Raw genomic sequence first — 23,888 nt, 5'->3', positions numbered from 1 at the left:
AACTCAGCTTTGATCACAGGAATAAATTACATTTTACAATATATTGAAATAGAAAACCGTTATTTCAAAATATTACTGTTTTTAATGCATTTTCGATCAAATGAATACAGCCTTGGTGAGCATAAGAAACTTCAGAATAAGAAACATCAGTACATGCATATAAGAAACTGAGATAGTTGTCTGAGGTCATACCTTAAGTGCTTCCCAAATTAGCCTTTAGTCATCTTCTAAGCACATCCTTATCGAATTATTCTGTGTAAAGAGGCTCTGAGAGAGTGACGGGGAGTCACGATCTTACAGAAAAGTAAAGAACAAGGCTGTCCATCGCCTCTTTCACAAAAGAAAGAGCTTGTGTGAACACAGAATGTTGTTTCTTACAATCATTTGCACTGCTTGAATACCAGATCTCTTCATGACCATAGAGCTGAACTAGACAGGATGGCAAACAATCTGTTTTTAAACCGATTTCCCAAACACAGTTTTCCCCATCTGCCATTGGTCAAAGAAACAGGTAGTCCCGCCTCAAACTCACGCCATTGGTTGAGCGAGAGGGGTTTGCCTGGTTACTAGTGTGAGCTTCATCAGTTCATTCTGTAACACCAAAACGAAGACATGATCTTCAATTCTACTTAAAAATACACTTTCATTCATGCTATGAATTCATATTCATATGGCATCATCTTGGTTGCGCACTTCCACTAACGAGCATTTACATTCATAATAGCTTTATTTGGCCATTTGACATTTTTCTAAAGCTCTTGTAGAAAATATTATCCTCAAACAACTGTTCAAGGTGATTGTAATTTAGGATCAGTGTTTTACTGCCAGAGTCGTTTATTCAGTTTCAACTGCTTGTGATCCTACAGGTGCTTATTAAAGGGTTCGGGGTTCATCTTAGAGACCTGTGCAATTCCACATCTCTGGAGGATTTCGTGACCATTGCCGACAAGGACGTGTCTCAGCTGACGCAAAACATCATCTGTCAATCATCTGCTGAATGGCTGAATGACGCAGAGAACAACTTCCTGTCCAACTTGGACTTCCTGAAGCCAATACGGGTGAGCAAATACAATTGTTAAATAATAACATATACATAGGACAACGTTTTATTTAGTTAATTCATTGACGTTACAATACGAGAAGAGATGAATGTTCAAATGTTAATGATTGCTGAGTTGATAATGAGTTTTTTATGTCCCATATGTTTCACATAAAACTTGCTTACTGGACTGCAATAAAAGCACAGGAATTCACCAGTTCAATAAACCAATTACAAACAAACTAGGGCAAGTGTATATTTTTGTAATATGGACCCAGTGAACTTTGTCAGGTCTTCAATCTCAACAGAATAACATTGTGGTCCCATAATGGCCACTTTTACATAATTTGTTTTTGTAAATCAGAATAATTATTTGTGCATGAAAAGGGAGCCACCGTGACCATCAGCCAAGATTATTCACATATTGATGTCTTTGTGTATGTTCGCTTTAGACTGAATGTTTTCTTTGTTTTTGAGTAATGAGATTTCAAGATGCCAGGTCACTACTATCTTTGCACAGCAATTTAGTTATGCAAGCAAGGGGACAATGAGATCTTTGACATGTTTCCTCTAAATCACGACAGTATAGCCCTAGTAACAGCTTAAAACATGAAAGATGCTAAATGCAAATGTATTCACATGTATTGTACTGTTTCCGTAAACATACACTGAAAAAATACACTGCTACAGTAAAAACCACAGCGAAAAACACAAAGAAATGTCACATTGCTTGGTTGCATTTTGAGGTAAAAACAGATTTTTGGTAGTATATTAACATTATATCACTTAATTAAATATATAGTTTAAGTTGTAAATTAAACAGGCATTCTGATATAACAGAAACATTGTCACAGTATTTTTTACTGTGAATTTCTAAAAAATTATCGTAATTTTAACGGTAAAAAAAATGTGAAACCGGTAACGTGGTTATGCTACGGTAAAAACCTGGTCATTGGTTTACAGTAAGTTTCCTTACTCTATACAGTGTAATTTCATGTAATTTTACAGTAAAATACTACTTAGATGTACAGTTTTTGGAGATGAAAAAAAAACAAGTTATCCTATAATTTACGGTTAAAAAAGTAAATTGTTGTGGCTCAAATTTGTTGTTTTTCATTGAAATAAATAAGTTTGGTAACACTTTATTTTACAGTGTCTTTGTTACACGTTACATGTACTTGCTATAGTAATAACAGTTAATTATGTATAATTATTTAATTAATGCATTTAACCCTAAACCAAACCACACATATTGTTAATTAATATTACTCAGTACTTAAATGTATAATTGCGCTGTAACAAAGACACCTTAAAATAAAGTAAAACCATTTGTTTCTTCTAGTTTTTTTTTCATTATCAGTCGTGTACATTAGGGTTTTATGCTGGATCTTATGTTGTTAAATGAATTGCATTATTGTAGTTACCATGATGGTGTTTAGCATTAACGCTGTTCACCCTCTAAATCGTTAAAACTTAAAATGTTGGGGTTTCTTTTACCATGAATTTCACAGGATCATTGTTATAGTAAAATGTGTACAATATTATTCCCTTGATGAGCTAATAATGTCTTTTGGTCCTGCAGAAAGATGTCAAGTCCGACCCAAAGATTATCCAGGATGTGTCCATAGCAACAGACAGCCTGCTGGAGAGTTTGGGAGCATTAGCGGTGGAGGTACGTCCCCCCTGAAATATCCCTCACCCCACTTTTGGAGACCGAACTAGACACCAGAGTGAAGTCTTTAATTCCCACCCCAGCTTCCCAAATGATCTTATCCCGTATTAGACCAGTGCATCTGGATTAGTCGCAAAGCGCAAATTAAAAACATATACCGATTAAAAGTATTTTGCTGTAATGCAACTGGAATCAAATAATGTTTAAACGGCAATTATGAGTATATTACCAGTCTAATATGGAAATGCAACATGCATTCATTTTGTGCTTTACATCGAGACAAATGATAATAATTAAGCTCTAAATCAGTTTATAACAAGACTTTTGCTTAAAAGGACAAAAAGTTCTGTTAATAAATAGCTAGCATCCCAAACCTCCCTGTGCCTTGGAAACCAAGGAGCTGACGCTTGACATTTCATCGTGCGCGGCCAACTCTGTGTTTCTGCTCTCATGTATTTGGTGACGAGAGTTTAGAAACCAAAGCTGAGTGTTAAGTGCGTTAGCAGCAGTAGTTTGGCCCATCACAAGACTCCCAGTTCCTGCCAGCACTGGGCAAAAGTGCAGAGCTCGACAAATGTTAACTAGCTTGCCTTTAGAACAAAACAGGGACGCGTTTTTTTTTTCATTCTCTGCTGTTTCCACATCATCACACAGGGTGTTTGTTCACAGGGATTGTGTCTTACAAGCAATCTCTTTCCAGTTAGTCATAGTTTTATCGTTTTAAACAGAAACAGAAATCCAGTTGACACCAACGCTGCGCTGGCCGTCATTAGTTCCTCTTTGTTCTCACACAAGAGCTGAACTCCAGTAACCCTCACAGCAGCGAGAGGTTACTTCAGGTCGTGCTTTATTTCTCCAGTTACCCTGCCTCGATTGCATGTCTGTCTGGCCTCCAGGGCTTCCTCAGACACCTCGTGATGGCTTACAGGTGACAGATAACAATAGGTCTCTTTTATGGCTAACAGTCGCATACGGAAGAGAGGGAGTAGATGAATCCTTCCCTAATGAGACCTCTGGATGATGTGGGAAAAGAGACTGTGAGCTCATCCTTTCAGTAAAAAAAAATATCTTTATATTTTTGTATGTTTTATATTTTCTGTAGGGATGCACGATATATCGGCCACCATATCGGTATCGGGCGATATATGTCCATTTTTAATGTTATCGTTATCGACTTGAAAATTTGGCGGATATATTAAAGTTGATAAATAATGGATTATGTCCTTCAGATGCACACTGTTCGCCATGATGGTTTTGAATTGCTTGAAATATGATTTGAATTACTTCAAAAAAGTAGAATTCAGTTCAGTGCAACATGTGCAACACAAATCTGTCACATAGGCTACATAAAATTATAATGAGAGCATTATAATTGTGTGCTTGGGACATGGATTTTAATGGTTAGACTTTTGTTTTTGTAATCAGGCTCTCAAAAATCAAATAAAAATGCAGATTTATCAGCCAATAAAGAATTATCGGTTATCGGTATGGGTAACTGTGATAAGGTTCAGTTCAGACAGGAAGGAAGAAGACAGGGGTCGGCTTGAGCTGGGACGTTCACTTTTATTTAGGTCATAAAAATAAACAAACAGGTGCGCACAGAGCGCGTTCACCGTGCACAGGCACAGCCAAAATATAATAACTCAGAATTCGTTGCAATCTCTTTCCACAGCAGCACACGCGAGGTCCCAGCTCGTTTCTCTCCCCCCTCTCGCTCTCACACGCCGGCTTATATCCGGTCTCTCCACGCCAATTACTGAAATCAGACACAGGTGTTCATCATCTGCACTTGACCTACTTACGCTGCGCTCTGCTCCGTCCTCTCTCTCCCGCTACAGACTCCGCAAAACCACGCCCCCCTCGCCACATACCCCCACCGCCCGACTCAGGCCGGGGAGCCATCCGGACTGCAGCCTCCCCCCCCCTCCTCCTGGAGAGGAAATCAGCTACAGCCATCTGTACACCCGGCCTGTGGATCACCTGAAATTTAAATGGTTGTAAAGCCAGATACCAACGGGTGATCCGCGCGTTGGTATCTTTCATGCGGTGGAGCCACTGCAGGGGAGCGTGGTCCGAACAGAGGGTGAACTCCCGCCCCAGGAGGTAATAGCGGAGGGTGAGAACAGCCCATCGGATAGCCAAACACTCTTTTTCAATGGTGCTGTACTTCGTCTCTCTCTTAGAGAGCTTGCAACTGATGTACAGCACCGGCCGCTCTTCACCCTCCACCTCCTGGGACAGTACGGCGCCCAACCCCCTGTCCGACGCGTCTGTCTGCAGAATAAAGGGGAGAGAAAAGTCAGGAGCATGTAAGAGCGGACCGCCACACAGAGCAGCCTTTATGCGGGTGAAAGCCTGCTGACACCGCTCCGTCCACTGAACCATATCTGGTGCCTCCTTTTTAGTTAGATCAGTCAGCGGGCTGGCGGTGTCCGAAAAATTAGGTACAAACCTTCTGTAATAGCCCGCCAGCCCCAGGAACTGTCTAACCTCCTTTTTGGTCTTGGGTCTTGGACAAGTCGCAACTGCTGCCGTCTTGTCAATTTGTGGACGCACCTGTCCATGACCCAAGTGAAAGCCCAGATATCTTACTTCCACCCGCCCAACTGCACACTTCTTCGGGTTGGCCGTGAGCCCCGCCCCTCTCAGCGTCTCTAGGACAGCTCGCAAATGCTGCATATGTCGCTGCCAATCGCCACTATAAATGATAATATCATCAAGATATGCAGCGGCATATGCAGCATGCGGCCGGAGAAGTCGGTCCATCAACCGCTGAAAGGTGGCTGGAGCCCCGAACAACCCAAACGGAAGAGTAACAAATTGGTGTAATCCAAACGGCGTTGTGAAAGCTGTTTTTTCTTTAGTCATGGGAGACAAGGGGATCTGCCAATAACCCTTGGTTAAGTCCAGTGTCGAATAAAAACGAGCGGTACCTAGTCGATAAAGCAATTCGTCAACTCTAGGCATTGGATATGCGTCGAATTTCGACACTGCATTCACCTTCCTGTAATCCACACAGAACCGAACTGAGCCGTCCGTTTTAGGGACTAAAACTATCGGGCTCGCCCAGTCACTGTTGGATTCTTCTATCACTCCCATTTCTAGCATTGCCTCTAATTCAGATTGAACTACCTTTTTCTTGTGTTCCGGTAATCTATACGGCCGGCTGCGAACAACCACGCCCGGCTCAGTCTCAACATGGTGCTGAATGAGATTCGTTCGACCCGGCAGGGGTGAAAACACATCAGCAAAATCTGCTTGTATTGATTTGACATCAGTGAGCTGCGAGGGTGAGAGGTGCTCTCCACCAGGGGCCAGAGCGAGAGATTGAGATTTTGAATTCACTTCTGGCCCAAGATCCTCCTCCCCACTTATTACCGTCGCCAGCATCACTGATTCTGCCTCCGACCATTTTTTGAGCAGGTTGAGGTGGTATATTTGATGTGCTCCACCCCTGTCCGTTCGAGCTACCTCATAGTTGAGATCCCCAACTCGCCGTGTGACCTCAAAGGGCCCTTGCCACTTTGCGAGTAATTTTGAACTAGACGTAGGGAGTAACACAAGCACTTTATCTCCCGGTGTAAATTGACGTAGTCCAGCCCCCCTGTTGTACAACCGACTCTGTCTGTCCTGGGCCTGCAACAAATTCTCCCTTGACAGCCGCCCCAAAGTGTGGAGTTTTGTTCTCAGGTCCATGACATATTGAATTTCGTTTTTACTATCAGAAGGTCCGTCCTCCCAAGCTTCCCTAAGGACATCCAGCACCCCACGGGGCTGACGCCCATAGAGAAGCTCGAAGGGGGAAAACCCCGTGGAGGCTTGTGGGACCTCCCGTACAGCGAACAAGAGGGGTTCTAACCACCTATCCCAATTTTTGGCGTCTTCGTGTACGAACTTTCGAATCATGGATTTTAACGTGCGATTAAACCGTTCGACCAAGCCGTCTGTTTGTGGGTGATAGACGCTGGTTCGAACCGATTTAATGCCCAACAACTCGTAAAGCTCGCGAATAGTACGTGACATAAACGCCGTGCCCTGATCGGTGAGAATTTCCTTCGGAATTCCCACCCGGGAGATTAGTTGAAACAGTGCACTCGCCACGCTTTTAGCGGAAATAGTGCGGAGCGGCACTGCTTCAGGATACCGCGTTGCATAGTCCACCAGGACCAATGCAAAGCGGTGTCCCCGTGCTGACCGTTCTAATGGCCCGATGAGGTCCATACCAATTCGTTCGAAGGGGGCCTGCATCAACGGTAGGGGGCACAATGGTGCTTTTGGGGTGGCCGGTGGATTTACCAACTGACATTCACGACATGCCGCGCACCATCTGCGCACATTTTCGTGAATGCCCGGCCAAAAGAACCGGGCCATGAGACGGTTTAGTGTAGCTGTCTGTCCTAAATGCCCGGCCATAGGATTATAATGAGCCGCCTGGAAAAGCATTTCCCGACGGCTTTTAGGTATCAATAACTGGGTTGTATCTTGTTTTGTCTGGGCATCTTGGGTCACCCGATACAACCTATCTTTTAAAATTGCAAAATAAGGATATGAGAGCGGTTGGCCAGGAGAAAGAAGCTGTCCGTCGATGGTACGAACCTGTTCAAATGCATTTTTCAGCGTTTCATCCTGGGACTGTTCCAAGGGAAAATCATCACGCCCAGGGAGGATGGTTCGCTCCTGAGCACTCTGCTCCCCTGAAACAGACCCCAGCGGTTCCAGATCAGCCTCCCCCAGCTGTGCCACCGCGATCCTATCCTTAGGTTTTTTTCCCCAAGAGGCATCCGAACACAAATACCCCAACAATTTATTAAACAACGGCCAATTAGTACCCAAAATTACCGGATGCCGGAGGTGCTGGTTAACTGCCACCTCTATTCTATGCTTTTCTCCCCTAAATTGAATATCCACAGGCAAAATAGGATACTTCACCACTTCCCCGTGCACACACCGAACCTTAACCATGCGGCTATTATCCAATGCCCTCGGTTGAATCAGGCTTGGATGAATGGAGGATTGGTTACATCCTGAATCCACCAAAGCCTGATATGTACCCCCCTTGATACTCACTGGTATTTGGTATAGGCCAGCCTAATCGGGGGCAGATTGTGGCGCATCGGGGACCCGGATCAGTGTCCCCACCTCCATCACTGGACACCGGTCAATGAAGTGTCCCGGGTCCCCACAGCGCCAACAGGCCGGCCCAGACTTTACCGCCGCCCTGGCGGCAGGAAGCGGGTCAAGCGATTGACGTGGAGAGAGCGGCATTGGATGTTGTGGAGAGACGAATCCAGGGGTCGAGGTCCCTCCCCTGGGAGGAGCCCTGGGCGTGGCTGTTGGCTCCGCCGGATAACCCGACCTCCAGCGGGGCGCTGGCTTCGGCGGGAGCCCTCCACGTGACCTGGGGAAAGGGACAGGTTTGGGAAGAGAGAGAGAAGGAGAGTGAGAGAGAGAGGCAGATGGTAAGGGGTCGCCGACCCCCGGGCACGCCACCATCTGATCCTCCGCTAACTGGATAGCCTGATCCAGCAACGCCGGGCGGTGGCACTGGACCCACTGCGCAGTTCCTTTCGGCAGCCTGGCCACGAACTGCTCCAGCACCACACGATCGATCACCTCCTCGACGTCGCTGTCGTCGGCCATCAACCATTTGCGACAGCAGTCCCGGAGCTGCTGTGCCATCACGAAGGGTCGGCCGGCCTCGTCCAGGGTTAGGGTCCTGAACCGCTGTCGATGTTGCTCCGGGGTCCGACCGACCCGCTGAAGGATGGCACGCTTGAGGTCCTGGTAGACCAGGAGATTCAGGACTGGCAGTTGGTGTGCGGCTATCTGCGCTTCCCCAGACAGCAGAGGGATAAGCCGCATTGGCCAGTCCTCCATGGGCCATCCCCGGTCCTCTGCCGATTTCTCGAATAGGTCCAAGAACGCCTCTGGGTCGTCCTGAGATCCCATCTTGTTGAGAGGCAGAGGAGGTGAATGGTCTTTAGATGCGGGGATGGCCCGAACCTCCCGGTCCACCCAGCTCCGGAGTAGCTCGCGGTCCTCATGCTGAGCTTGGAGGAGCGCCTCGAACCGTTTGTCCTGCTCCTCCTTGATCATCAGCATTTGTTGGTGTTGTTCCTGGTGAAGACCGGCGAGCGACTGGATTACGTCTGCAAATGGTGACGCTGGCGGGGTCTGCATGGCGGCGGCGATCTTCTTCCCTCCCGGGTTTCGGCACCAGTGTGATAAGGTTCAGTTCAGACAGGAAGGAAGAAGACAGGGGTCGGCTTGAGCTGGGACGTTCACTTTTATTTAGGTCATAAAAATAAACAAACAGGTGCGCACAGAGCGCGTTCACCGTGCACAGGCACAGCCAAAATATAATAACTCAGAATTCGTTGCAATCTCTTTCCACAGCAGCACACGCGAGGTCCCAGCTCGTTTCTCTCCCCCCTCTCGCTCTCACACGCCGGCTTATATCCGGTCTCTCCACGCCAATTACTGAAATCAGACACAGGTGTTCATCATCTGCACTTGACCTACTTACGCTCCGCTCTGCTCCGTCCTCTCTCTCCCGCTACAGACTCCGCAAAACCACGCCCCCCTCGCCACAGTAACATTTTCATATCTGTGCATCCCTAATTTTTGTAATTTTCTTTCTATAGTTTTTATTAATTTGATTTCAGTTTTAGGTTTACTTCTTTAGTATTTCAAGTTAGACTAAAGGACAATGAGAACAACTGTTTTTACTGGCATGAGGGCGGAGCAACCTGTCACTCACATGAGATCGACCAATAGCAAACCACAACCATCCAATCAATTCCCAATGGACAAAATCAAGTCCTGCCCTACATTTGTTCTTGTTTGAGAAGCCGTTTCACTCGGATATACGACACAATAGGGAAGAAAAGACTATTGCAACTTCTGTTTTATGCCGACTTTAAGTTTTCATTTTAACGACAATAACCCTGTCTAAAAGAACTTAGGTTCCTGATTCCTATTGGCTGAGTTCATTCCCTGTTGTAATAAATGGAAAACTGAAGATATGCTAATTAAGCCGTTAGTAAAGCTCTTTGTGTTAACTTCTCAGAAGGGTTGATGATGGTGACTTTGGAAATTGCACATGCCAAAGGTGTTTACAACCCTGTGAATCATATTAACTCATCATTTAATAACCTGACTGACTATAACCCTTCTACGCAAACGTTCAAACAAGCACTTATGTAACACTGCGTGAAACCATCCATTTATTTCAAAATGAAAACACTCTCATCAGCATCATACCATCATTCTCATAACCCATTTTTCCCACATGCATCCATTAATGTGATGGAAATGTCAGAAAGCAGTTTATTATGGTCTTTTGTCCTCTTGAGTCGTCTTTCGGTCTCATCAGGAGGATGACCGATAGTAACCTCGTCGTCGGCAGGCAGGCATGCGTGAGCGTGTTACAGCAGCGTCTCTGTTTAGCTTGTTGTTGGGCAAGTGGCACAAGATACGGTTTTCACAAAACTCCCTTGCATTCCTCTCCAAGCACTCGATGACCCTAAAAACACTTACATTTATCCTCTGTTTTTACGCTTTTGTTCAGTTTTTCTCTCAGTACTTAAAGATGCAAAACGCAAGTCTCTGAGTTTTTGCAGAACTACGCCCCCTCTGGCGACAAGCGAAACTGCAACTAGAGTTGTGCACGCTCATGGACCACACGCATCTTTTATTGGATATGTTTTATGTTTCATGTTGTACTATTCTTCCGAACACAATTCCTAGTTTATGAAACTGTTCACTAACAATGGTAGTAAAACCAATTCTGATTGTACATGTATCTAGCTTACGCTAAAGCATTACACATTTTACGCATCGTCATTTGTTGTCATACATAGATTGGCCGTATCAAACATTAGAGACTGGGCTATATCTTACCGTTTTATCAAGAAAAAAGCCAACTGAGGATCCCGTTTGAGACTAAGAGCAGACCGGAGATCTCTCCATTTGTTGAATGCCTTCCCGAGGTTGACTCTCGTCTTACTCCGACGCCTGTCTGACTCCAATTTGGACCTTTTGGTGGCACTAGACAAATTTTTTCTTTTCTTTACTTTACGTGGAGTTTGCTTTGGGGTTTGGAATGGACTACAAGCCGGTCTCTTTGAATCCATCTTCTACCTTTGACGCACGAGTTGTCTTCGCTGATGCGGAGAATGGCGGCGCCGGCGAATACACAAACCTGCGAGACATAGCCTGGTGAGCGTGAACGCATGACGTCACGCCCAGTCTCAAATTCGAGCCCGAATCCCTCTTATATATTTTACTGTACAGGATTATAGAGGCAATCTCAGTGCGCAGAGAAGGGCTCATTCAGCCCATCAGGCAGTTCCTTAAGCATGTATAGGATAGAAAAACAGGTATTTTTAACATGAAAAGTTGCGCAATGCACCTTTAAACATATTTAACTGTCATTATTGTCTTAGCTTCGATACGCTAAAAACCTGTATAGGCTGTATATGTTTGTGGAAAACAAAATGAGAATTTTTAATAAATATTCATCCAACCTTTTTTACAGTCTGCCATAGTCTCTGTATAGTGACTCAAAAATACCATAAAAGTTTCATTAAAATGGTTCATGTAGAATATTGCCAGTGGAACAGACTGAAATATGAGTCATTATTCACTGAAAGTGAATGCAAATAAGAACATTATAAACGAATAACAACTTACATTTTGTTCCTCGCACAAAGCTTTTGTATGGCTTTACAAGACTGGAAGTATCATCCAAATTTCCCTTTTTGTGTTTCACATTAAAAAACAACATGGAAATAATGACAGAATAAAAATAAAGAATAACGATTGCGCAATTCAGACATCCAGAAGAAATAAGGATGTATTATTATGTTTGGGTTTAGTCAGCATCGGTAACACCTTTCAGTGACGGTGACAACACTTCATAACAATTACACCCGGTGACACATAGAGGTATAATGCAGGCCGGCACGTGGACTACACACTTCAAGACTCAAAAACAACACATCGAGGTTGTATTCGTTTGGACTGGACGTACAAGATCATGTAACGGGACAGCAAGTGTTTGCCATTAATATTAGTCTCACCCTTTCCTTAATCTGCTGTAACAGTGAATGACGTACTTTGAAAGAACTGAATAAACACAGTCATTATGTCATCCGGTGTGCCTAGATGTTTGCATTTGTTTTCCCGTCACCAGACAAACCGTTTCAAGCTATTTTTTAGCATAAGCAAACATTTTGTGACGTTCGACGCTCTTCACTTACTTGATAATCAAGGAAATGTGCGTTTTCGATGTGATTAATAACATCAGTCTGTTTTTCTGATTGCCTTCGAACCACTTCAAGCTTTAAAACAACTTCAAATTGAAAACCTTAAAGCTGTTAAAATTAGGCTCTCAAGCAAACATCAAAGTTTGTCTATTGTTTGACATTGTTATAATATTTCACAATACAGTTTTCACAGTATTTTTGATCAAATAGCTGCTGCCTTGGTGAGAATAAGAGATTTTCAGAGCCGAAAATTTTGAACCCTGGTGTATACAAATATAGATTTTATACTGAAAATGAAGGACTTTTTTTTTACTCTCTTAAAGGTGCATTGTGTAATATTTAGGAGGATCTTTTGGCAGAAATGCAATATAATATACATAACCAGTGGCGTCATGCCCATTCAAAGTGAGGGGCACGTGCCCCCTCAGATTTTTCCTCCCTAGGGTGACCAGAAGTCCCGAAAAATTCGGGACAGTCCCCAAATCTAAGGTGTTGTCCCGAATCCCGAAACCGGCCTTAATTGTCCCGAAAATTATACTAAAGCAAAATCTTGATATAAAATATTAAAAACTGTCCGTGGAAGTTGAGTCGTCCTGCAGCCAGCCCCTTCCAATTGCAGCAGCCGCAGCCGCGAGGACAGTGAATGTGCAGGCAGCCAGTCTAAACTTTAGTTTTTTTACGCGCGTCATTTGCTCTTGACGCGCGAATGGATTCAAAGTGTTCACGCGTAGGCTATAACTAGACGCGGTAGGCGCGAATTTGACGCGCTATTCGCGTCTGGTGTGAACGCAGCATTAAAGGAGTGATTGATTGGTCGCGTCACTGTGTGCAAAAAAAAACTTCGTCTGGGCCTTATAATGTCTGATATCGGGTTAGACCTACACAAAGCAAATCATCTACAAAATTATTTAGTTTTCCTATTTAATGACCGACAATTTAGTTGTAATAATAGTTTTGCCATAAGGCTTATTAGCGTTAGGCTATAGCCTGAAAGGTCTGATTTAGCCTACACACTGTTACAACAGTAACACATTTTTTTTTTCACAATGACATTTGAGTTCATGATTTTAATGGGGTTTTCTTTTTTGGCAGACTAATGACAGACTTTGATCTTTGATAAAAAATATGTTTGGTTCAGGTTTGAAATTCATTATCTTTTAATATAGTCTAATATCATAGTAGGACTACCCCCCAAATCCCTACAGCACAGTTGTTATACAGATCGCTATACATATTGCATTTGATTTGATTTCTTTTTTACATTTCTGTCAAATATTAACCATTTTCAAATAAACGGGGTAGTGTTAACCTTATTTAGCACTGGAATCTGTCAAACTTCTTTCAAAGTCCTTCATCACATATTAATATTAAAATAACTTAATTTCAGAGCACCACAAAGTCAGACCTCAGCACCTTTATGTAGGCTACCTTTAATGTAAGATCGTTCTTAGGTCACATACCAATTTAAAATCATAACATAAAAACTGCAATGGTACTGTTTTTAAAATCATGTGTAGTAGGCCTAAGTGTACAGTAAGTGTGTGTGTAAACATGCTTTAATGAAGTAGACTTCAAAAGCTTTTGAATTTGAGCTTACAGTTCTTTCATCAACCTGTCTTTTACATAAACTTACAAAATAGATACTTTAACTTAGTCCTCAGAATCAGATAGAGGAGTGTTGCTGCTAGCTCCGTTAAGGTATTTCTGTCCCTCCCAAACTGCATTGAAATGGTATGTTTAGCAGCCAGAATTTGAAAAATTTTCAGGGGGAGAAACCCCCTGACCCCTCCTAACATGATCCATATCACCTGTCAGAAAACAATTGCAACGTCTCAGATTGTGCCCCCCCAGAATTTTGGCTTGCATGACGCCCCTGTACATAACTATGTTTTCAGTGGTGTATAAAGACCTTACATAATGAACCGTTATGTTTTTATTACCCATCTACATACACGCGGGTCCCCTTACATTGAAATTTTGTACAGACATGTTTCTACAGGAGCCCTAAACGGACAAACGCGTTTCGTCACTATTGTTGTTCTTCATGCAAAGAAGCTAGCTAAAGTCAGCGAATAAAACACTGACACAATGGTGAACAAGTAACAATAATATTCGCAATAACACATCATTTTACTGAATAATTAAGTAAATTTAATTTTTTTATTTATCTTTGTAAATAAACCTCATTGTTGGCTACTCTCTGGTGTCTCAGACGACGACATCTTTTCCTGTCGGCCACCGTAACTTCTGTTGGTTGCAATTCGCAACCTCACCACTAGATGATGCAAAAATGTACACACTGCACCTTTAAGTGATCAAACTTGTCTCATTGTTTCCCAGCTTATCAGTATGAAGAGCTGGCGGGACATGCGCAACGAGATCATGTACCTGACGGGCAACAGCACGCAGACCCCCAACCTCATGTACCAGGCCGTGTCCCGCATCGTCTGCGGCCACCCGGAGGGCGGAGGCCTGAAGATCAAGTCCCTCAACTGGTACGAGGATAACAACTACAAGGCCTTGTTCGGCAGCTACGGCAATGACAACGACAGCGAGCCGGTTTCCGCTTACGACAACTCCTCCAGTGAGCCAAGTCCTAATTCTCTCTTTTCCTTCACTTGTGAATGCAAAATATGTCACGTCCCCTGCTAAACTGTTTAAAAAACTCGTCATCTCTCCATTAGCGCCCTACTGCAACAACGTGATGAAGGGCCTGGAGTCGAGTCCCATATCGCGCATGATTTGGAGAGCTCTGAAGCCGCTGCTCATGGGAAAGATCTTGTACACCCCCGACACTCCTGCCACCCAGAGGATCATACAAGAGGTCAGGAGATTGAGGAGTGTTACATGAGCTGATTACTGTATGTTAAACTAGTGTTGACCAGGTTTCTGTGAGTCAAAGATTTCAACTCACATACTCATTCTGGATTATTTTCTATTTTTTATTCTAATCATCAGATCATGTCATGATGACACTAGCCATCCGAACTAGTGTTATTTTATTATTATTATTTATACTAGTGCTGTCAAATCGATTAATTGCGATTAATCGCATCTAACATAGTTTGTAAATATATATTTATATGTGTGAATGCATGTGTATACATATAAACATACAGTATATATATTATAGAATGACAAACTTTTATATTAGATGTGATTAATCACGATTAATCGATTTGACAGCACCATTATATACTATTATAGTATTTATTAATGTGTTGAGTTACATTTTTATACATTTAGGATTTTATTTAAGGTTTTTCATCTAACATTTATATGATATTTTATTTTGACTTTATTTAAATGAATGAAAATATGCCAAAATGCCTAAATATTTATATATTTCCTGAAAAAGTTGTGTATTGTGGACACTTGTTGATGCTTTTCACTGCACAATATATTAAAATAACCTTTTAAATTATTGACAAAAATTATGAAATTTACTTCATTTCATATAATTGAAAGATATGAAGGCACAATTTACATTCATCCGCAAAAATAATTTTGAGTATTCAAGCAGAAACCTGTAGATCAAGATTTTGAATATCATGAGAAATAGTATGTCCATATTTGACCAAATATCTGAAGTATATATATACAATATTTTTTTATATATTTTGTATGATATCCATACAAAATATATATATCCATATTCCAGCAATCCCCAGCAGTACCTTAAGGTCTGGAAGGCCTGGGTCTAGAAGACCATCCTAAAGCCGGGCTCAGACTACAGGAGTTTCAGGTCGATTTATGCCCGAAAAATCGCGTCCAGGGCATCAGTCGGTTCAGATGTTTGGCCCAGATTATCTGGTAAAGTGATGCGGTTACAGATCTTAAACCTCCCGATCTGCTCGCGGACACATCGGGGTCGCCCCGACAATATCAAACATGTTTGATATTTAGGATTTTAAATCGGGATGATTACGACTGTGATTACGTCAGTGCTTCCATAATAGACAATGAGAGACAAGTCTACAAGGAGACGGAAGTGACGAACTTTTGAAATGGCGACCGCGAAACAACAAGGGTCCGAGATGGAGATTGAGGAACGGCTGGTCGAAATGTATCAACAACACGACTGCCTTTATAACGTCTCCTCATATAATGTCCACAGCAAGTTGCCGCGACACAGTATCCATTTTGTTAGATCACGTGAGGTGCTAAATCTGGCATGAGTATCTTGTATGCGCCACGATTTTCAAATCTTGTAGTGTGTGCACGTTTGAGATTTGAAAGAAGAAAGTTCACTGTCGGTTAAGATTAAAAACTCCTTAGGTCTGAGCCCTGTTTAACTCTGTCTGTTTCTCTCAGGTCAATAAGACGTTTCAAGAGTTCGGCGTGCTCAGGGACCTCGGGGGCATGTGGGAAGAGATGAGACCCAAACTCTGGAGCTTTATGGAAAACAGTGAGGAAATGGACCTTGTGCGGGTGCGTCATACACACACACACACACACAAAAGACACTGTTCCTGTTAGTCTGTTAGTCACCTCTGAGCACATGATTTTGTGGAAGTAGCTCAGATTGTGAACTTCACACTGCCACCTTTTGGACGTAAGCGGTACTGCGTTTTAACCTCCCTACTGAACTCACATGGCTCACAACGTGTGGCGCTCTGCGGGATGCATACTTATTAGTGGAGATCTTCAAACCCTTGGAGTATTCGAAGGACCTATTTGTGCCTAATCGAATGAAAAAGTGTGTTAGGTTAGATGTTTTGCTGTCATAGGCACAAAATGCATGACTCCGTGTCACATTTGTATGTGCATGGGACGTGCAAAAAAATTACAGAAATAAATAAATGAATAAAAATGTAGGTTAAAATAAATAAAGTGAATCAATAATAGATCTAACAATATAATAATGAGTAGAACAAACCTAATAAATAATTAAACTTAACAAAAAATAAATATTTTCCAAATAATATTTTAGACATTATGACAAATTTTTAACAGTATATATAGTATACAGGTATAAGTGTGTGATACAATTTAAAAAATATATTGGATTTCATAGTTTTGTTGACATTTTGTTTTTGTTTAAATTTATCGATGCAGAAGATTAAAATAAAATAAATAAACATTCGAATAAAATAAACAAGTAAATAATACATATAACAGCACAATAATGAGTTGAAAAAAACATCATAATTTAATAGAAAATATTTCCAAATATTTTAGACATCTTTATGATATACATTTTTCACAGTATGAAGTATAAGTACATGTGTGTATTAAAACGTATAAAAATATTATTATATCATAGTTTTGTCTTTTTGTTACGTTTCTTGATTCACTAATTTATAATACCAGAAGCAGTGTGTCTTTTACAGCTACAGTAGCTACGTGATATTGTCATATGTACCGATTAAGTGAATGTAATTCTTCCTAAACAGACGCTCCTCCAGAACAACGCTAGCGCTCGCTTCTTTAATGCCAAGCTGAGCGGGACAGACTGGCGCGTGGAGGATGTGTCCAGCTTCTTGTCCAAGGCTTCAGAGGACACGCGTCCTCACGGGACAGCGTACACCTGGAGAGAGGCGTTCAACGAGACGGATCAGGCCATCCAAACCATCTCTCGGTTCATGGAGGTACACATATGCACACACAACCAAACGCCATTCATCCATCTAGGAATTTGTTCCGTTGAACACAAGGGCTTGATCTCATTATATGTGAGCATGGATTACATCCAGTCCTTTAAAACGGCATCAGCAGGGCATCTTGTGATCTTTGCTAATCAATTTAATGTTTCTAAGAAAACCAAATCCACGCTTTAAGTGCCTGTCCTATTTTTCTGGGTCAGTGTGTCGCCCAGTCAGAAAGAAACAGTCCTCAGTTCTCCACTAAACTACAGTAACAAATCAATTATGCCGCGCTCCCAACAGAAAACCACCAAAACAAGTCATCCCAGTCTAAAGCCAGATGGATTGACTGATTATTTTGTGATTTAGGGCCAGATTTACTAAAGACACGCAGTGCAAAATTAGCGCTGCAAAGGCATGGACAAGTTGTTGTTTTTTCACATTGCATATGCATTTGTAGGACTTTCCCTTTCAGACGCACACTTTATGGGAGGAGAGTATTTACATGAATGATTTACTAAGGTTTGCGCTAGTCAATTTACTGGTATTTGCGCCATTATTTAACGCTGATGTTTTAAACCAGATGCGTTGTGGAAATGATCTTCCATCTGCACTTTTATGGGATTTAGTGGGGGGGGGAATTGGTCCAGATTATTTGATTGCCAGAATTGAGGATCATCGATTTAACCTGACCCCGACTTCTTTCTGATGAACTTTTCAATTTCCTCTCCTGAAGTGTGTGAACTTGGATAAGTTGGAGCCGGTGGCTAATGAAGAACGTTTGGTAAACAAGTCCATGGATCTGCTGGACGACCGCAAGTTCTGGGCTGGGATAGTGTTTCCGGACATGCAGTCCAACACGTCTGATCTGCCGCCCCACATCAACTACAAGATACGCATGGACATCGATAATGTGGAGCGCACTAACAAGATCAAGGATGGGTATGATAGGCTACGTTTTTCTAATCATGCTACGAATCGGTCCGTACAGCTTCCGTGTGGAGAATATGAATGATGTGATTGTGTTTGCCGCAGATACTGGGATCCCGGTCCTCGAGCGGACCCGTTTGAGGATATGCGGTACATCTGGGGCGGCTTCTCTTACCTGCAGGATGTGATTGAACACGGGATCATACGAGCTCTGACGGGAAGCAAGGAGAAAACTGGAGTCTACATCCAGCAGATGCCTTATCCCTGCTATGTGGACGACGTGTAAGAAACATCATAACGCAGCCTTTACATTAAATGAATACTCTGTACATTCATGATCAGGTTCAGAGAAAAACAAGTGAGGGACCCCATCCGTAAAATTTAAAAGGCAGCTATATGTTTTCATGCATAAAGACCCAATTTATACTGTGGAAAAAATAATATTTTAAATACAGTATGTGTAAAATATATTTTATTAATATTTCCTATTACATTAAATTATTATTTTTTTCTACTCACTATAGTATTGTTAATTGTATATATTTATTTATATTTTGTATTATTTATTTATTTAAATCTATTATTTCTTTAAATTTTTATTATTTAATTATATATTTGTTTATTTATATAAATCTATTTGTATTATTATTACTATTATTTTATTTATATATTATAATCTATTTTTATTTGTTTGTTTTTATTCATTTAAATCTAATTATGTGTTATTGATTGATTGATTGATTTAATCATTTTATTTATTAATAATATTTATTTACGTTTTGTATTATTATTTAATTATATATTTTTAATATTTGTAGTATATATTTAATTATTGAAATATTTTTATTATTATTTATTTATACATTATAATCAATTGTGTATTATTTGTTTATTTATTTAAATCTAGTTTTATTATTAATTTAAATAGAAACAATATTATTTATTGATTTATATCTTTGAATAATTATTGAATAATTATTATAATTATATCTTTTTTATTTTAATCCTTTTTTATTATTTTATTTTATTTGAATAAATTAATTATTTTTGTTGTAATTTTTATTAATTAATTCAAAGGTAGCTAACTACTGACCAATTTGGTGTGCCACACATTTGATTTCAGTAGAGTTTGGCATTAGCATGTTGCTAACCGAAGAATGTGATACTATAATCATAAAAGCACAAATATTGTCACAAGAATGCTAAATTATTCACTACGTTGAGCTTGTTTTAGTGCATTAAGATGCTGTTTGTGCCCTAAACGAGGTATCTTAGCAGATATCTTTCGGATATCGTTGACGCTGAAGGCGTAACCCACCCTGTCTCCTCTTCCCTAGTTTCCTGCGGATAATGAGCCGCTCCATGCCTCTGTTCATGACTCTGGCCTGGATGTACTCGGTGGCCATCATCATCAAGGGTGTGGTGTACGAGAAGGAAGCGCGGCTCAAGGAGACCATGAGGATTATGGGTTTGGATAATGGGATCTTGTGGCTGAGCTGGTTCATCAGTAGTCTGATACCACTGCTCATCAGCGCCGCCCTACTGGTGCTCATCCTGAAGGTGTGCATTGCTCCGTTCGTGTAGTAAAAATACAACCCTAACAGCAACGATTCGAGCTGGTTTTGTTTCTCGTATTGTGCTCAGATGGGGAATCTCCTGCCGTACAGTGACCCTGGCGTAGTCTACTTGTTCCTGGCCTCCTTTGCCGTGGTGACCATCATGCAGTGTTTCTTGATCAGCACGCTCTTCTCGCGCGCTAACCTCGCCGCGGCCTGCGGAGGCATCATATACTTCACCCTCTACCTTCCCTATGTGCTGTGCGTGGCCTGGCAGGATTACGTGGGCTTTGGCGCCAAAATAGTAGCGGTGAGTGTGAATTGAAGCGAGTGTGAATGAAGACCCTATATATAGTGTGTATAAATATGTCTAGATTTGGAAAATATTTATTTACTTTCTTCATTATAATGTCATTTGTATTTGTTTATTTTAATCTACTTTTTATTTATTTACTTATTTTAATGTAATTTGTATTAATTTATTTACTTGTTTATTTTAAACTAATCTTACTTGTTTATTTTAATAGCATTTATGTTTATTAATCATATTCTATTATTTATTATTTACTTATTTATTTTAATAACATTATTTATTTAGTTATTTTAATTCATTATTTATTTTCTATATTTTAGAAAATATTTATTTTCTATTCTGTTCAATTAACTAAATGTTCTACTCAGTATAGTACTGTATTGATGGATTATTTATTTACTTATTTATTTGAATCTAATTTATATTTATTTATTTATTTATTTATTTTAATAAAAATTTTGATGTATTCATTTAAATCTAATTTTAATTATTTATTGACTTACTGTATATAACCTAATATTTCTTTACTTATTTATACTTATTTAATCTATATTTTATTAATTAATTTGAATCTAAGTATTAGATTTATCTAAGTATTAGATCAAAAGATTTATTTTCTACGCAGTTACATTTATTTTAAGTATTTTTTACTCATTATATTACTGCCATGTTAGATGTATTATTAATTTACTTATTTATTTTAATGTAATATTTATTTATTTATTTTCATCTTGATTATTATTACTGTCATTAGTTTTTAACCCCGTGCCCTGTGCTGTGCTGTGTATGTGTGTTTGACCGGTGAACGTGATTTCACCAAGTACCACATGCTCCTGGATCAACTTTCCAATCACCCAATCAGATTTGAGGGACAAGTTTACAGTTTATGTCAAGTTTAGGCTTAGAACCAGGGTGAAGTACTTAAACATCAGTGCTATTCACCTATCATTACCCTCTGATTTTATGGAAAAGTTATGGGTAGGGTTAGGTTTAGGGATAGGGATTGGGTAAGGACTACATTTTGGGACAGGAATGTTGATCCAGGATCAACAAAATATGTTTTACTTGGCAAAATCCCGGTGACCGTGTTGGACCTGACGCACTGAAGGCCTCTGCCTGTCTCTCCTCAGAGCCTCCTGTCTCCGGTGGCGTTCGGCTTCGGCTGCGAGTACTTCGCTCTGTTCGAGGAGCAGGGAGTGGGAATACAGTGGAGTAACCTTCTCTCCAGCCCCATGCAGGAGGACAGCTACAGCCTCACCACCTCCATCTCACTCATGCTCTTCGACGCTGTGCTCTACGCCGTCATGACCTGGTACATTGAAGCAGTGTTTCCAGGTTAGTGGCATTTGGTTCATGCTTGCAAGATATTGGATGGCTTTGTGAGGTTTCTAATGGTGTAAAAAAAATGTCAATCTCACAGGCCAATATGGCATCCCACGTCCCTGGTACTTCCCTTTCACCAAGTCCTACTGGTGTGGAGAGAAATGTGGTTGGATTACAGCAGCGCCGACCAACAATAAAGAAAATGCTGAAGGTATTCAAAAATCTTGGTTGTGTTCATTATTTTTGACAGGTTCAGAAGAATATGTTTAACCAAAAGCTATTGGATGTGCGCACTGTAAAATCAAAATATTGAGTGTAAACGCTGACATATGCGGTTTGATTTCTCTTCTAGCTGTATGCATTGAAGAGGAACCAGCCCACCTGGATCCAGGTGTTTACATCGAGAACCTGGTGAAGGTCTACAGCAACGGCAAACTGGCAGTGGATGGTTTGACTCTAGGTTTTTACGAGGGTCAGATCACCTCCTTCCTGGGCCACAATGGCGCTGGAAAAACCACAACCATGTAAGACAAACTCAACACAAGATCTTAACAACATCTGATGCTAACAATGTGCATAATGTAATAATGTAATTCTTGCTTTCTTAGGTCTATCCTCACTGGCCTGTTCCCACCCACCTCGGGCACTGCTTATATCCAGGGCAAAGACATCCGCACCGATCTGAACGCCATACGTCAAAACCTGGGCGTGTGTCCGCAGCACAACGTCCTCTTTAGCATGTACGCTGCCACCAAAAACACATTTTAGGAGCTCGGTTGTTTTGCGCATGTGACAAAATAAAAGCTTAATAGCTCTTGTCTATGTGTTTTAGGCTCACCGTGGAGGAACACATCTGGTTTTATGCACGTCTGAAGGGTTTGCCCGAGGAGAAGGTGAAATCGGAGATGGAGCAGATTGTGATGGACCTCGGCCTGCCTCATAAAAGCAAATCTCGCACCAACCAGCTCTCAGGTGCGGAAATTAGGAGATTTTTTCAATTTATGCTCACCAAGGCTGCATTTATTTAATGAAAAATACAGTAAAAACAGTAATATTGTGAAATATTATTACAATTTAAAATAACTGGTTTTAATACATGGTAAGATGTCATTTATACCTGTGATCAAAGTTGTATTTTCAGCATCATTACTCCAGTCTTCAGTGTCACATGATCCTTCAAAAATCACTCTAATATGATGATTTGATCCTCAAGAAACATTTCTCAGTATTATCAATGTTGAAAACAGTTGTGCTGCTTCATAATTTTGTGGAAGCAATTATTTCAGGATTGTTTGATGAATAGAATTAGCAAAAGAATTTGAATTTTTTAACATTACAAATGTCTTTTTTGCTCAATTTAATGTGTCCTTGTTCAATAAAAGTATTAATTTCTTTTAAAAATTGAATAGTATTGTATAAACCATTTTTAAAAATTTCCATAAAAATAGCTATATTAGGTAACACTTTATTTTACAGTGTCCTTGTTACATGTTACATACACTTACCATTGTAATAACAGTAAATTATGCTAAAAACTAACCCTCAACCAACCCTAATCCTACCCTAACCCTATAGTAAGTACACGTAGTTGCTTAATATTACTCAGTACTTCAATATATAATTACACTGTAACAATGGCACCTTAAAATGAAGTGTAACCCTATATTATGATATTAAAAGAACTAACCGTTATGGTCCTTATAGGAGGAATGCAGAGGAAGTTATCAGTGGCGCTGGCATTCGTTGGAGGATCGAAGGTTGTGATCCTGGATGAACCGACCGCTGGAGTCGATCCTTACGCTCGCCGCGGGATCTGGGACCTGCTGCTGAAGTATCGTCCAGGTACAGGCCGATTCTGTCCGAGCCAGCGTTGTCCTGATGCTCTTCCCGAAACGTTCCTTTAAGCCGTGTCGTTTCTCCTTCAGGGCGCACGATCATCCTGTCCACCCACCACATGGACGAAGCTGATATCCTGGGGGATCGTATCGCCATCATCTCCCACGGGAAGCTGTGCTGTGTGGGTTCCTCTCTGTTCCTCAAGACCCAGCTGGGAACGGGATACTACCTGACGCTGGTGAAGAAAGACTTCGATCTCTCCGCAAGCTCCTGCCGCACCTCCAACAGCACCGTCTCCTATTCCAAAGCAAGTCTCAAGAAGGTAGGAATGTTGTTTAATATACATATTGGCTATAAAGGAGTGG

The 23,888-nt window shown here is 41.0% G+C and overlaps 1 protein-coding gene across 2 annotated transcripts in view; it reads left to right on the top strand.

The window, feature by feature from the left end:
* The window catches only part of abca1a (ATP-binding cassette, sub-family A (ABC1), member 1A), a 52,143-nt gene that overhangs the window by 13,534 nt on the left and 14,721 nt on the right, over positions 1 to 23,888 (top strand). For both annotated transcript variants that reach the window (XM_056247227.1, XM_056247226.1), the window contains exons 7-23: positions 867 to 1,058; positions 2,622 to 2,711; positions 14,321 to 14,564; positions 14,665 to 14,804; positions 16,295 to 16,411; positions 17,377 to 17,571; positions 18,302 to 18,507; positions 18,601 to 18,777; positions 19,833 to 20,055; positions 20,140 to 20,361; positions 21,495 to 21,699; positions 21,785 to 21,898; positions 22,040 to 22,211; positions 22,296 to 22,427; positions 22,520 to 22,659; positions 23,392 to 23,529; positions 23,613 to 23,845. In XM_056247227.1, coding sequence (XP_056103202.1) covers positions 867 to 1,058; positions 2,622 to 2,711; positions 14,321 to 14,564; positions 14,665 to 14,804; positions 16,295 to 16,411; positions 17,377 to 17,571; positions 18,302 to 18,507; positions 18,601 to 18,777; positions 19,833 to 20,055; positions 20,140 to 20,361; positions 21,495 to 21,699; positions 21,785 to 21,898; positions 22,040 to 22,211; positions 22,296 to 22,427; positions 22,520 to 22,659; positions 23,392 to 23,529; positions 23,613 to 23,845 — 2,940 coding nt within the window. The remainder of the gene's footprint in view (positions 1 to 866; positions 1,059 to 2,621; positions 2,712 to 14,320; positions 14,565 to 14,664; positions 14,805 to 16,294; positions 16,412 to 17,376; positions 17,572 to 18,301; positions 18,508 to 18,600; positions 18,778 to 19,832; positions 20,056 to 20,139; positions 20,362 to 21,494; positions 21,700 to 21,784; positions 21,899 to 22,039; positions 22,212 to 22,295; positions 22,428 to 22,519; positions 22,660 to 23,391; positions 23,530 to 23,612; positions 23,846 to 23,888) is intronic.

Source organism: Rhinichthys klamathensis, unplaced genomic scaffold (assembly GCF_029890125.1).
Source record: "Rhinichthys klamathensis goyatoka isolate OS25496 unplaced genomic scaffold, OSU_Roscu_1.1 h1tg000044l_1, whole genome shotgun sequence".
NCBI lineage: Eukaryota > Metazoa > Chordata > Actinopteri > Cypriniformes > Leuciscidae > Rhinichthys > Rhinichthys klamathensis.
This window is presented reverse-complemented; position numbering and strand designations above follow the sequence as displayed.